This window comes from Sylvia atricapilla, chromosome 8, assembly GCF_009819655.1.
Source record: "Sylvia atricapilla isolate bSylAtr1 chromosome 8, bSylAtr1.pri, whole genome shotgun sequence".
Lineage (NCBI taxonomy): Eukaryota > Metazoa > Chordata > Aves > Passeriformes > Sylviidae > Sylvia > Sylvia atricapilla.
The window spans coordinates 5,817,982-5,832,410 of record NC_089147.1 but is presented as its reverse complement, the minus strand read 5'-3'; the positions used below and the strand labels follow the sequence as shown (position 1 = coordinate 5,832,410).

General features: G+C 46.1%; 1 protein-coding gene across 1 annotated transcript in view; it reads left to right on the top strand.

The window, feature by feature from the left end:
- Positions 1-14,429, top strand: part of GRK5 (G protein-coupled receptor kinase 5) — a 154,429-nt gene that overhangs the window by 87,408 nt on the left and 52,592 nt on the right. Inside the window, exon 3 of the mRNA XM_066323495.1 lies at positions 8,573-8,685. Within this exon, the coding sequence (XP_066179592.1) occupies positions 8,573-8,685 (113 nt within the window). The remainder of the gene's footprint in view (positions 1-8,572; positions 8,686-14,429) is intronic.

Here is a 14,429-nt window from a genome sequence, read left to right as displayed (position 1 = left end):
CCACTGTCCTGCTGGTCTTGACTGTGAGACTGAGAGGTTTGTTCATGTAAATTGTGCTTGACAGAGGAATGGTGGGAAAACTAAGGTGGGCTTGATCAAAGAGCTACTGGAATTGATGGGAATCATTCTTCCCATCTCAGTTGGTCAGAGCATGGTGCTGATAACACCAAGGTTGAGGGTTCAATCTCCATATGGGCCGTTCACTTAAAAGCTGGACTTGATGGTTGGGTCCCTTCCAACTCAGAATATTCTCTGGTTTCAGCAGGTTTAACAAATGTCTTCATTATTGGCAGCAGTTATTTGTTGTCTTTCCCTGCACCCCATAATTCACACAGCAGTATTTTTGCTTCTCTGATTGAGAGGCTCAGGCATTAATGGCAAACTCCATCTTCTTCAGCTGAACCTTGACCCTGCAGTTTCTGCTTTTGAACATGGGGCTTGGTCAGTGACCCTTATGGAAGAGATGCAGTTGCCTGAGCGAGTAACTTTTAGAAGATACCAGAGTGTTGGGGGAGGGCTGGAATAACTCAGCAGAGTTATTTTTTTAGGATGAGAATTTGTCTTCCGCTGGCAAACAGCCTGGTCTCAGGGCAGAGCATTTTCTCTGCCATCTGACTGTGCTCCTGGCACAAGGCTGGATGACCAAATGTCTCCCCTGTGAGAGCTGAGGGTCCCTCCCCAGGCTCTGGACCCCACTCATGTTTTCCTGTGCAGTGATTACACTGAGCTCACAGGATCTTGTTTGATCCCCCTCCTGCTGCTGCTACAAAAAGGGTGGGTGGGTTGTTATCCCTCCTGTCAAAATCTTTGTCCAAAATCAACAAAGCCACAAACGCGTTCTGGTTCAAGTACTCGTGCAAACATATTTATGCAACTGCTTGTAGGATTTGACTTTCAAATAGAATTCCATGAGCAAAGCTTCAATGCAGCTGCTTTCAAAAAACAAATGAGAAGATCCATATGTATCACTGAAATGTATTTAACTGTGAGTTTGTTCCAATATTCTCCAAGCATATTTTCCGTATCGGTCCAACTGGACTGTTTCCATCTCCAGTGTAATGCTGCTGTGATGTGTGGAGTTTATCCCTGTAGCCTAATGCCATGAAAAGAGTAGAAATAAGGGAACTTATACAAAGCAAACACTGTCTGCATCTGAATAATTACATTTGGTGTTCGATGATCAGGAGATTAAATTTCGTTTGTTTTAAAAAAGACAGCTGACAAGCAGAGAAAATTAAGTTGGCAGGACTTAAAAACCAGTTTGGGGTAATTCCATTGTCTCAAGTAAGCTTGATTGCATTCTTATTTTTAATTAATTAAACTTAGATAGTCTGTGCCAGAACCACTCTTGCTGTAACAGCATAGATGAGGGTCTCCATGTCTTTTGTAAAAAATCCTATATTCAAATGGAAGGAAAAAAAAAACCAAAGGCCAAAAATATTTTCTCCCCCAATATTTCATATGTTAGGTCTAGAGCTTTCCTCAGCAGTGAAGGGCTGGTCTGAACTGCAGGCTGGGACGAGCTGCTGTTTAGAATGAGGAATCTATCAAGCCATTATCTTGTCACAGGTCGTAACAATTTCCACATTTTATAAAAAAAACAAAGAAAGCAGGTGAAACATTTCTGGCTAGAGAGAGTGTGCTTTTGCCACCAGCAAGAGAACTTCATCACAGCCCTTGGCCTCAGAGTTCCCGTCCGGCACCTGCACGGCTCCGGACCTGCCAAGATAAACACTCTCCAGGACAGAGGCTGCGTCGTGGTTTTTAATCTCTGAGAAGTGCCAGGTGAAGTTTTGGAGCAGTATGGCAGTTCATGTATAAAAAAGGCTCTGCTGTGCTCTCCTGGACTAAATTTCCGCTCGGGGGGTTTGCGTTGCGAGTAAATAGCCAGGAGCCACAGGGCCACGCAGCAGCACTCAGGGCTCCCACACTTTAATGGACTTTTTCTGGCCATGCTGCTGGGAGGCAGCAGTGCCATTAGCCCCATTTTATAAATACAGCGTGCCACTGAGGTCTGCAGGGCACAGAATATCGGTCGTGCTGGTAACTGAATTCCCACGGGAGCCTGGATGCTTGTATTAGGCTTTTATAACATGACTTACTGCCACAGTTTATAGGAATTTTTGAATGAACTGAAATGTGACATTTTTATTCCTGTCTTGTGCTCTCTAACCATCTGGCTTGCCTCACTTTTTAAATGCATTGCTGGAGACAGGGTGAATGGAGAGTCCTCAGCATCTTAACCAGAGGTTTCCATTGTAAAAAATACCCCAAACAGCAACAACAAAAACACCCTCAAACCCCAGAAAGTAACAGAAAAGAGGGACAAGGAACTTCCCTCCTGTTGCTTCCTCCCATTCCTGCAACATTCCCAAGTAGGCATCCAGAAAAAGAGATCTTTTTCTATGTTACTGTACAGGTTTTTGATCAGGCTCTGCAGTTTAAACAGCAATATTCCTGTTTCTTCACCAGAAATGGTCCCCTATTTTCAGTTTCTCAGAGAGAAAAATCTGATATGTTTTCCACTGCAAGCACCTGGGTTCCCAGCAAAGCTCATGAAGTCCTGACTGGCCATGACCTCTCCAGGACTGAAGACCATAGAAAATTAAGAGTAAGAATAAAAAGGTAATAAGAGGGTCTTCACATGACCCATCGTGGGGTTTTGATCTTGAACACAAGGATTATCTTTTGTATTGAAGCATTTTTATTAGAGATGGAAAACTGTTTTGTAGAATGCAAGAGCTAATGTTCCAGCTTTCCAGATTATTCTGAAATACAAGAGCAACGCAGACACTGTTAAAAATGCAATCAAAGCAATTTAAATCCTTTTAAAACACCCACAAAGGATCCTTTGATAAGAAGGGACTTTCATCAGCCTGAAAGACTAGGCAGTTTAGTGTGTGCTGTTTATTAAGTTTATATGTAGACAGTGGTAACTCCACTTTTGGCTGGAGAAGAGCAGCAGTAAATTATAAGACATCTTTATAAGCACCAGTGTTAGACTTGCTGGTTTAAAATGAAAAATGTATTTATATTAATATAGCTCTAAATGGGCTTATTCAGTGCTTAAAGATGCAATTTGTTTTCCATCAGAACTCTGAATGGACACAAAATAATTCTGTGAACCTTAAAGGATTTGGCCTTTTTTTGACAAAAAGAAGGAAATTGCTACAAGTGCAGAGTGTATGATGGGCTGTGAAAGTCTGTTTAGTTCAGCTGTGCAACATATTCTTTAATCTTGCTTTTAGTTCCTGCCTTTGTCCTCCTTTTCTTTTCATTGTGTGTCCCTGTAAGGAAACTTTTATGAAGAAAGCAAAATTGGAAAAAAAAAAAACCAAAAAACCCCAGAAGTGGTTTTATATTTGGGCTGGGCAGGGTAGGATCTCTTTTAGCAGCATCTCCCCGAGTTTGATTGAGGAGGGAGGCGTGCGATTTTGGCTGAATCTTTAGCTGAATTTCCATCCATCTCAGGGATGTTGGGGATCACTTTGACAGTCCCCAGCCCCTTGGAAGAAGAAAGTTTTACTTTTGGTGTGCCAGCAGTCTTAGGAGCTGGCTGCTACTCCCTCAGGCTTCGATGCTGCTCCTATTGCCCAGGTTGAGTGTAGAGACTGAGGCATTCAAATGCCTTCTTCCATTACTTTGGGGTGATTTTTGTTGTTCTGGAGCAAAGCAGGTGAGAAGAAGAGAGCAGCAGACAAATAATAGGCTTGGAACAACATCTGAATGGTTTTGGTTCACCTTAAAGAAGAAAAATAGGGAAGGGAAGATGAATTCTGATCTTGGATCGCTGAGCATGAGCAGGAAATAAACATTAAGTTTTCCTACATCCTCTTTGGGGGTTCCAGGTGTTGGTTGGTTGGTTGGTTGGTTGGTTGGTTGGTTGGTTTGTGAGGTTCTGTTGTTATTGTTGCTTTGTGGGGGCTTTTTTAGGCAGCATAAATAGTTTGCATTTGGATCTTACTCAGTTTTCATCTGATTCAATGCCAAGGATAGCAGGAATCCAAAGGTCAAGTCCAAATGTTCCCATGCAGCAGCATGGTGCATGTCTTCTTGGCAATTCTCCACACATTTCTTTGGAAAATCTGCTCTTGGGATTCCAGTATGTTGGAAAATAAAATGTGCTACTTAATAGATAGTATATAAAGACAATCCTTGGCCACACCAATAAATGACCAAAAAGCTGAAAAGATGCTCCTGGTTTTGTACACTTTAAAAGTGATATTTAAACTGAGCTCATCCCTCCCCAGACATCTACAGGAGGAAGCCTCACCAGCTGATTGCAGAGCTTGGATTTGCAGCTCTTCAGAATGAGTTTTAAGAGCTGCATAAAAGACTGATTTTCAGCCATGAGTTATCACACAGTTTTTTAGTTCATCACTAACCCATTAAAACCCACAGGTATATTGCAAATGTGAAAGGGAAGGGGGGACCTGGTCTCTCTGCAGACCACTGTTTCTCTCCAAAAGGTGGTATTTTGAGCCAGCCAAAAAAAATGAAAATTATTTAAATGAGAAATTAGGAAAAAAAAAATCTTCACAACACATAGGGAGGTTTTTATCTAATTAAAATATTAGATTTTCCCCCCTTTTAACTGGAAGTTGGGGATTTTGACATCGGCAACTCCATTACCTTGTGTTGAGTTTTTCACTTCATCAATGGTATGTTTTGACTGGTATGAAACTTTGTTAATAGGACTATTTTTCTTAGCCATGAGCTCAGATATTTTTCAGAACCTTACCAAAATATCTGTTGGGGAACAAATTTGGACATAGGCTTTGAATGGTGACAGTGTGACGTGTGCAGGTGCAACTATTTTGGTATGTTCTTTGTGCTAGGTGCTCTAGAAATTAGTATTTCAATACATAAGCTATGAAGTAAAGGGAAAATGAGTCAGTAGAATTATGAATAAACATAATTTGTCTTTATTTATCTTATGAATGTTAATTATGGCATTTTATATAATACCTTTTCTATATTAATCTGTGTTGTTGCTCTGTTGGGAAGATGGAGAATTCACTTGCATGTGTGCGTTGTTTGCCAGTAATATTTTCTAAATAAAGAGTTTGGCGTCAGTGAGAAGTGTCTGCTTTCCCAAGACTTTGACCCACCCAGCTTTTCACCCCCGTTTTGGGTGACTTTGCAGGTGTTAAACAGGATGGCGCTGAGGCAGGAGGGTCTGACTACCAAAGATATCACTCTCAGAGCTGTTTTAGTTACACCTCATCATCATAAGCATATGGTTTCACTTCCAAGTGTTTAACATTTCCATTTCCTCAGGAAATCATTCCTTCTATTTCTTAAACTTTTGAAACTGGATGGATATTTTTGCTGGCAGGCGGAGCGAGAGCGACACAAGGCTCAGCCCCAGCCCAGGAGAGCCCCTGGCTGTGGTGCCCACCTGCCTCCCCATCCCTTCCCTCCTGCAGCAGCTCCTGAGCACAGCTCGGGGCGCTCCAGCCACCTCTCTGGGGTGTAGCACGCTGTTAAAACACTCCTTGCTCTAATAAAACCAGCCTCTCCCTTCTCGGCTTTAGCTCAGAGACGTGTTTTTCTTTCTTAGTCCACTCCGGGCCCATGCATCCCAAGAATTAGTTGAGTGCAGATTCCTTTAGCTGACTTAGTGAGGCCAACGGCAAGATCAGGGCCTAAGAAAATAGTTTGTGTCACCTACAAAGAATGAAAACATTTTCCTCGTGTGTTTATTGTCTGTGTTGGTATATCCAGCAGTTAAATGCACATGACAGAGGAGTGGATGGCTCCAGGGAACTGCTCTGGCTGTTGAGTTCTCAGAGATTATTTCTGGTATTTCCTTTTTCCTCATTACGAATGGGTCACCCTTCTCATGTGTTGGCCAAGCTCTGTAGAGTAGGAGGAAGTCCGTACTCATGTCTTATTTATGTTATGTTTATCCACATATGTCATAGTGTTTAGCTGTTTGTTTTCTTTCCCTGCTGTGCTATGAAGTTATGGATGTGCAATTTGCACACTAATTTAGCTGGTCTCACTGGCCCTTTTGGTAGATCATCTCCTGCTACATTGGGGGTCACCGTGTCATAACAGCTTTGATAAACTAACTGCATTTTGTACAGCAAATGTTATTACTGTCCATCAAAAGATGTTGTACAAGAGAAAATATGGGGCAAACCAGCTGATTACTGTGTTTGTTCCTTTCTGTTTTACTCTGTTATGAATCCAGACAGCCTCATTCATTGCTTGTTTGGCACGGGGAAGCTCGCTGTGGGTCTGGGCTTCTGGAGGGATGGAGTCCTGCCACCAGGCAGCCATGTGCTACTGGTATTCAGGGTGCATGTTTTATTCATACTCTCACAAGAGCTAGTTAGTCAAGGCAGCAGAAAACAGCATCAGGCAGATGTAGTTAAACCTTCACACCTCCCAGGAGAGCTCACCTGAGCTGCTGAGCCTCTGGCTTCGTGCTGGCCTCTGGATGTTGTGAGTGACTGTTTTCATCCATTCTCCTGACTCCTTCACTTCCCTTAGCACTGTACGTGTCTGCACATCCCTGCAGCAGTGACTCACTAAAAATGCCACTTGGTCAAGCAGCACAAGCGGGTACCATCCACAAGGACACCCCAAGGCTGCTCCGTGTCCCAGGGATCCTGCTGGTTTTCCCACCACACAGATCAGTGCCATGATGTTCCATGCTGAAGGCTCCAGCTCAGGCAAACAAACCAGTGCCAGGGGTGGCTGCTGATAATTAGATTGACTGGAGGTTGGTTAGGATTTACACAGTGATTTTGATCCAGATTTACTTGCAAGAAAGCATCAAAACATTGCAGTTTTCTTGATAGATTGAGTGATATCCATTCCAAAATGGAATGGCAGTGCCAGCAAAAAAATGCTGCTGGTGTGTTGTTCTCATCTGTTTCAGAACACCAGACCAGAGCAGGACCACACTGAATAAAAAGCACATTTCAGCTATGCCCAGCCCATGTCTCCAGTGACCACCCTGGAAGTGCTTCAGGAATCAGTTCCTGAAGTTCTGCCAGGTGCAGCACTGGGCAGGCTCCCTCCTTCCTCTTACAAGAGGCAGCCTTGGCTGCTCCTGCCCACTGTCACCCAGCTACAGGGCAATAGTCCAGCACCTCATACAGCATTTTCTGTTCAGGACAAATGTACCCAGAGGGTGGTAAGGCCCTGGCAGGGGTTGCCCAGTGAACTTGTGGATGCCTCATCCCTGAAAGTGTTCAAGGCCAGGTTGGATGAGGCTTGGAGCAACCTGGGAGAGTGGAAGGTGTCTCTACCCATGGCAGGGGATATGCAATTAGGTGATCCCTTCAAACCCAATCCAGTCCATGATTCTGTGACAATTCTGTGCAGTCCTGGTTTTGCAGAGCATGGTCCTCAGGGGCTCAAGCTGAGATGAGCAGGCGCCGTGATGGCAAAGGGGAGCTCCATCACAGATGTGCCTGCATCCATGGAGTGGGAGGAGCTGAAGGATGTGGGGGGCCAAAGCAGAGGGAGAATTGAAGACATTGCAGGAGCAGCTACAGGCCCAAGGGAGAAGTAACCGAGGCACTGACAACTTGTGTGGGTTTGGTATGTCTGTTTGCAGTACTGTGTTATGTGTTTAGAAGCTGGTTGTTTCCATAATAACAGCAAGTGCCATATGGCAGCGAGGAGGGTGGTGAGAAGAATGCCTAAGGAAACACAGTATGTTGTTTGACATGTGTGTACTTGTAGAGGAATAACGTGTCTCAAGTAAGTATTGCTGCTCCAAGCAGGCTGAGGGATCTTCTGCTCTCTCCAGAAAAATATCCGAAGCCCTTGGCATTTGTGCTGGTGCCACTCCAGTTAATGATGCCTGCCCTTCATCCATATTCTCCTGCTGATAGTCCTTGTGATGGGCAAAGGACCTTTTGCTTTACTGTGAGTGACGGTTGTGGATGCACCAGTACAGGGGAATGGCATTTAAACATGGCTTTTAAGGGGAAATACAGTTCTATAAGGAGTGCTGTGTGAAACTGAAATGAGCCAGATGCCATATGCTCTATCCATTCCTTAACGCTCAGCAATTAAATAGCAGAAATTTTGAAACCTTTGAAAATGCACAGTTTGCTATAATTGTTTAATAGAAAGTAGGCTAAGCATTTCCAGAGATATGGGGCACTTTAGTGCATATCTAGGAAGCATCCAGGGAGGACTCCGCAAATTCCAGCTTTTTCTACCCTTTAATGTATGACTCATATTTCAAGGACTTGCAATTTGCTCCCCACATTCCCATCAATACCACCAGTCTGAGCTGTACCTTTGCATACATTTCCACCACAGAAATACATGAATTTTTTTTTCATAATAGCTGAGTGGCTTTTGCTTGACCTTTACCAACATCAGCCCTCCAAAATTCAGCCTCTCTTAATTGAGTCTTAAAGCCATTAAGCCATTATATTTGTATTTGGATCCCTGAAACGTGGTGGCAGGGAGAAGGAGGTTTGTTTCGATTTGGGGTTGTAGTTCTGCACTAACTTGCAATGCTTTAAACTCATGAGCAAGCCAAAAGGCAGAGCTCTTCTCATTTTCATGCTTCTGTTCTTCTCTTTATTGCCTCTAGAGAGAGATTACTGCAGCATATGTGAAAAGCAGCCCATCGGAAGGCTTCTGTTTCGGCAGTTCTGTGAAACTCAGCCTGAGCTCGAGTGCTGCATTAGGTTCCTTGACTCGGTGGTAAGTCAATTCTTGTGGTATTTTGGGTGCTTTGCAATGTTCCCCTGACAGAGGAGACTCCTCTGACCCCAAGAAACCGCTGTTTAATGGGATTTTGTGTCTGAAGTGCTGGAGCAGGCAGTGGGCAGGGCTGGCCCCAGCAGCAGCCCGGCACCACTGGTGGTACAGGGACATGTGGGGCTGGTGCCACCCTTGGGGGACATGAGCCACTAGAGAGGGGTAAGGACAGTCCCTCCCACAGTGCTGCTGTGGCCTCCCTTCATGGCAACACCTGAGCTGCTGTGGGTAATCTCTGCAGCATTGGGAGGCACTGGGAGGAAAGGGAAGTTGAGAATGGGCTGACAAGAGAGGATGAGGAGTGTGATAATCCTAATATCTTACCAAGCCTTTTCATCCATAGTGTTTGGGGTGATTTACAAAGGACATCCTGATAATCACCCTGTTTTTTCAAACAGGAGAACAGAGGCACAAGGTACAGAAATAACTTGACTGAGGTCACTGAGAAACAGATCTGTTCCATTTTCCACCCCAGTGAGCCATCAGTTAACCCAGCCACTGAGCATCACCCCCAAGCCCTGGGGGACCTGATGCTCTTTTCCAGTCTGGCAGCACTTGGCCATGTGTCCTGCCAGCTGTTCACAGTGGAAAAGTCTCTCAGTGACTTCTTTTGCTGGGAACTTGTGGAAGGGGAGGGTGTTGATCGGCCAAAAGGTGAAATGGTAACAAAGAGGAAGATGAACTTTTCACTTGTGAGTGCCTGTAGGGTCTTGCTCCCTGGCTAACACTGACTGTCAGAAGCAAAATAATGCACATCAACAGGAATAAAACACCCTGGTGAAGCTACTCTGAAGTATAGGGAAATGTGAGGATTGCACTGAAGCTGTAAAAGTAACAGTCTGGAGAGGACATGTCATCTCTTAATGATTTGCAGTAACAGCAAATCTACAGCATCACAAAAAATGTTGGATTAAGTCATATCTGAATCCGTTTTAGCTGGTCATGACTTCCACCTGTTATTCCTAGCACCGCTTGTGATTTTCTCTGGCGAGAGGTGTAGCCATCAAGGCACACGGGACATCTGACAAATGCTCTGTGCAGCAGGACGCTTTGGGTACCCTGAATGTGTTTGTCCTGCACTGAACCAGGGAGGTGTCTGCCACTGATGAAACACCACGCACCCATCCAGGAGGGTGCTATCCCCTCTGAAATGCCTCATCAGCTGTGCCACCTGCAGCCCCGAGGAGATGGGCAATTGTTGCAGTTGTTTTGCTGTCCCCTATATTAATAATTTAGTCCTGAGTTGTACTCCTCTCCCTTCCCTGTACGGTTGGTATTGTCTAGGTTGCGTCCACCTATGCAGCTGTCAATCCTTCCTAAACCCTGTCTTTTCTTCCGGAGTGTTTCCTATCAATCTTCCAATTTTCGATGCCTAATTTGTTTAGATTTTTATGCTTCTTTTTTTGGTTTCAGTACTGTAATCCTCTTTTTCCCCTCTCCCTATTGGATCCTTACCCTGAACTCGGCCCCCAAATAAGTCCCTTAGAACCCACTGTGCTGCCCTGAAAGAGGACTTTTGCTTCCATTTTTCTTTTAGTAAGACCTCTTGCTTTCGCTTTTCCTTGAGAGATTTTAGGTCCTAGGCTCTGCTCTGTCTTCGAGTTAGGTTGTGTTTTATGTGTGGCTTTTATAATAAAGGAATCTCGGAGCTGCAGGCCAGGCCTGGCCCGCATTCTTTACGCCGATCCGCCGGTGGCTGCCTGGGACACGCAGGGCCCCGGGGGAACGTGTCGCGTCCCCATAAAGGAACATTAATAGCCAAGAGACCGCCACAGGCAATGGCACCTGCAGAAATCCCTGGGAAGACAGGCACAGAAGAGTGCTTGTAGGTGGTTTTGATGTGAAGCAGGAGCGGCGGAGCTGTGCTCAGTCTGAGGGCGTTCGCGGCGCTCTGCTCTGTTCTCCCGTCCCTCCGCAGCTGCCGGCGGCACATTCCGGCTCCAGGGGCTGCCGAGGAGAACCCCCGATTGTGGGAGCCCTGCGTGCCCTCAGGGCGGGCCACAGGCACCGGGAACAACATCTGGGCCCGGGGAAACATCCGTGCACCCCCGGGCACCGTGTGACAGCCTTGGCTGCCGGAGCCTGTCCCGCCGTGCCCGCTGCCCAGCCTGCCTGCGGCTCTGGGGATTGAGGGCACTGTGTCACTCCGTCCTGCCAGCCCTGTGAGATTCCATCCTGCAGAGCCCTGTGAGATTCCATCCTGCAGAGCCCTGTGCGATTCCATCGGGCCGAGCCCTGTGCAATTCCATCCTGCTGAACCCTGTGCGATTCCATCCTGCAAAGCCCTGTGCAATTCCGTCCTGCCAGCCCTGTGAGATTCCATCGGGCCGAGCCCTGTGCGATTCCATCGGGCCGAGCCCTGTGCGATTCCATCGGGCCGAGCCCTGTGCGATTCCATCCTGCAGAGCCCTGTGCGATTCCATCCTGCCAGCCCTGTGCGATTCCATCCTGCAGAGCCCTGTGCTATTCCATCCTGCAGAGCCCTGTGCGATTCCATCCTGCCGAATCCTGTGCGATTCCATCCTGCAGAGCCCTGTGCGATTCCATCCTGCAGAGCCCTGTGCGATTCCATCCTGCAGAGCCCTGTGCGATTCCATCGGGCCGAGCCCTGTGCGATTCCATCGGGCCGAGCCCTGTGCGATTCCATCCTGCAGAGCCCTGTGCGATTCCATCGGGCCGAGCCCTGTGCAATTCCATCCTGCAGAGCCCTGTGCAATTCCATCCTGCAGAGCCCTGTGCGATTCCATCCTGCAGAGCCCTGTGCAATTCCATCCTGCAGAGCCCTGTGCGATTCCATCCTGCAGAGCCCTGTGCGATTCCATCCTGCAGAGCCCTGTGCGATTCCATCGGGCCGAGCCCTGTGCGATTCCATCCTGCAGAGCCCTGTGCGATTCCATCCTGCAGAGCCCTGTGCGATTCCATCGGGCCGAGCCCTGTGCGATTCCATCGGGCCGAGCCCTGTGCGATTCCATCCTGCAGAGCCCTGTGCGATTCCATCGGGCCGAGCCCTGTGCAATTCCATCCTGCAGAGCCCTGTGCAATTCCATCCTGCAGAGCCCTGTGCGATTCCATCCTGCAGAGCCCTGTGCAATTCCATCCTGCAGAGCCCTGTGCGATTCCATCCTGCAGAGCCCTGTGCGATTCCATCCTGCAGAGCCCTGTGCGATTCCATCGGGCCGAGCCCTGTGCGATTCCATCCTGCCAGCCCTGTGCAGCCGTGACGGGCTCTGGGACTCCGTGTCCTCCTCCCCTTGGCCCTGCAGCACGGGCCCGCGGTGGCACTGGCTTTGTTTAAAAGGTCTGTCCCCGAGCAATCCCGAACTGATATTCCCAAATCCTTTTGCACAGGTGTGCTTTGTACCCACCTGTTGTAAGTATGTGTTATAAAGTTGGCTTTTCACAAGATGTGTGCTATATGATTAGTAACTTTGTGGTAAGGGTGTAAGTTTTTATTTCTGCTGTTAGTAAAGAAAATTAGGCATAGTGGTAGTAGTGATATAGTATGCTTAAACTGTCTGGCTGGGATAACATCCATGTTATGGATGAACATGTAAAGAAGACTCTGCCATTGATACACCAACTATCAGCATCTCCCATCTGAAGAAAGCACGGACCAAGGCCCAAGCTGGAGGTGATAATGAAGAACACAACCAAGAAACACACATGCTCTAAAAAGGCAAACCCAAGGAGGGGCCATGTAAAACAGTTCCTGGAATACGAATACTAGTTTATGGAAAAATATGAGTATTCAACATATTGATACAATAGAAAGGGTAGTTAAAGAAAGCCTTTGAAATAGCAGGTTGTGGACTTGGCTGAATGCCAAGTCACCCAGCCAGCTGTACTTTGCTTTCTTTCTATCTACTAATTGTCTTATTTTCTATTAAACCTATTTCTTAATATTTACATAAAAGTGAACCTTGTTTTTCACACCACTCCAAGTTGCTTTTGCAGACTGAAACTGCCCTGTGTGCCTTGACTAGGCCAGTGGTCTGTTCCCAGTTAGGTTCACACTGGCACTATGAGGATTTGATAAAATGCCTACCTGGGTAGAGGTAGGAATCCCTATCTTCCTCTCTTCTTTTTAACACTAATTAGTCTTCTCTGTTTATTGATTTCAAATTCTGTATAAGCTTGCTCCTGGCCCATCAAAATCCTTGCATTAGGCAGTATTAAGGTCAAGCAATGCAGCCTTTTGCCATTAAATTGGATGATTGCTACTGAAATTTGCCCAGCAGGGTCACAGTGTGTTTAGTGAGTAGTGGGATTCAAGCCAAGCCCTATGTTAGGCAAAAAAAAAAAAAAACCTATAATGAGACCAGGAGTCTTGACTTTACAGCCCTAATCTGAGACCACCAAGAGTGTGAAACCTTTTCAAGACCACCTACTGTAACAAGCAGGAAAAGACAACAGCCTTAATTTTCTTTTGTCTTGGCTATTTTTCTAGCACAAGATGCAAAAATTAGCTTTTGCGTAATGTCAAATAAAGGGAAAATATAAAAGGGGATAATATTTAGCTGTTCAGGAGGAGCTCACAGAGCTTTTTGCACACTGAAAGGGAGGACCACCTCTTTTTCAGAGCCCATGTAAGTGACTTTACCAGGTGAAACAGTAAGTCATTGGCAGAAGCCAGTACTTGATGCCTTCCAATATTTTATACAGTTTTTCAATTCATGCACTCAACTGTCTGCAAGGAAAGAATTGTCTGGGGCTCCTGGGAGAAAACCAGAAGCTGAGTCAGACGTTCAACAACCTACCAATATCCTGATGAGAGGCTAAGCTCTCTCACACCTTTGCTTCCAAAGGCTGGTAGAATCATCCAGACCTTGCAGACCAGAATATATAAAGAGACAAAATATAATCCTCTCTTGACTGGACATTTATGTCAGCTGTTGTGTGAAATAACTAACCTGATGTAGTCTCCTGCAAATGTAATTATGACAGCATTTGAGGATTTTTGTCTGTTAAACAGTTGTTAAGCTGCTTTCTGAAGAAAAAGGATTTGTATCTCTAAATTCTGCATGCATGTAGGTTTGTAGCTGTCAGTTCCCTCTGAAACCTGCGAATACCTTGGCCAATTTCAACCAGTAATAGAGATGAAAGTGCTCAGAGGCATTAAGCCTCTACATGTTTTCTGAGAGCAGTATTTGGGTAATAAGTCACAATCGATTGTAGCCCAGACTAACACGACATGTGGTTTGTAAGCAGGAGGCCCCAACATTAGATGATAACAGTGGTAAGAACAAAGAGAGGCAGAGCTCTTCAGCACAGCACTGGTGGAGCTGTGGCTGGTACCCACTGCTGCTGTGGGACCAGCCTGTCAGTGTCTGTCTGTCTGGGAAATGGAGCAACAGCAACCCCTTCCCCCAGCTGGCACAAAGGGCTGTAAGGACAGACAGCCATCTCTCACTGCAGATATTGTGCAAACAAACTCATGACAGAGGTCCTGATTGCTGAGATAAAATATCCACTGAGCACCCATGTGGTTCTGAAGGCATTGCGTGCTTATCTGGGTGCATGGAACCACAGAGATCTCCCCTGAACGGCTCCGCAAACCCTGATGTAGCCATTCAGATGGTGGAACTATGTGAACATAAACTATTATCGTTAGATGGAGATGGTTTATGATTAAATCAGCTCCTCTAGAAGCCCTTACCCCAGGAATCACGCACAGCCCTGAAGCACAC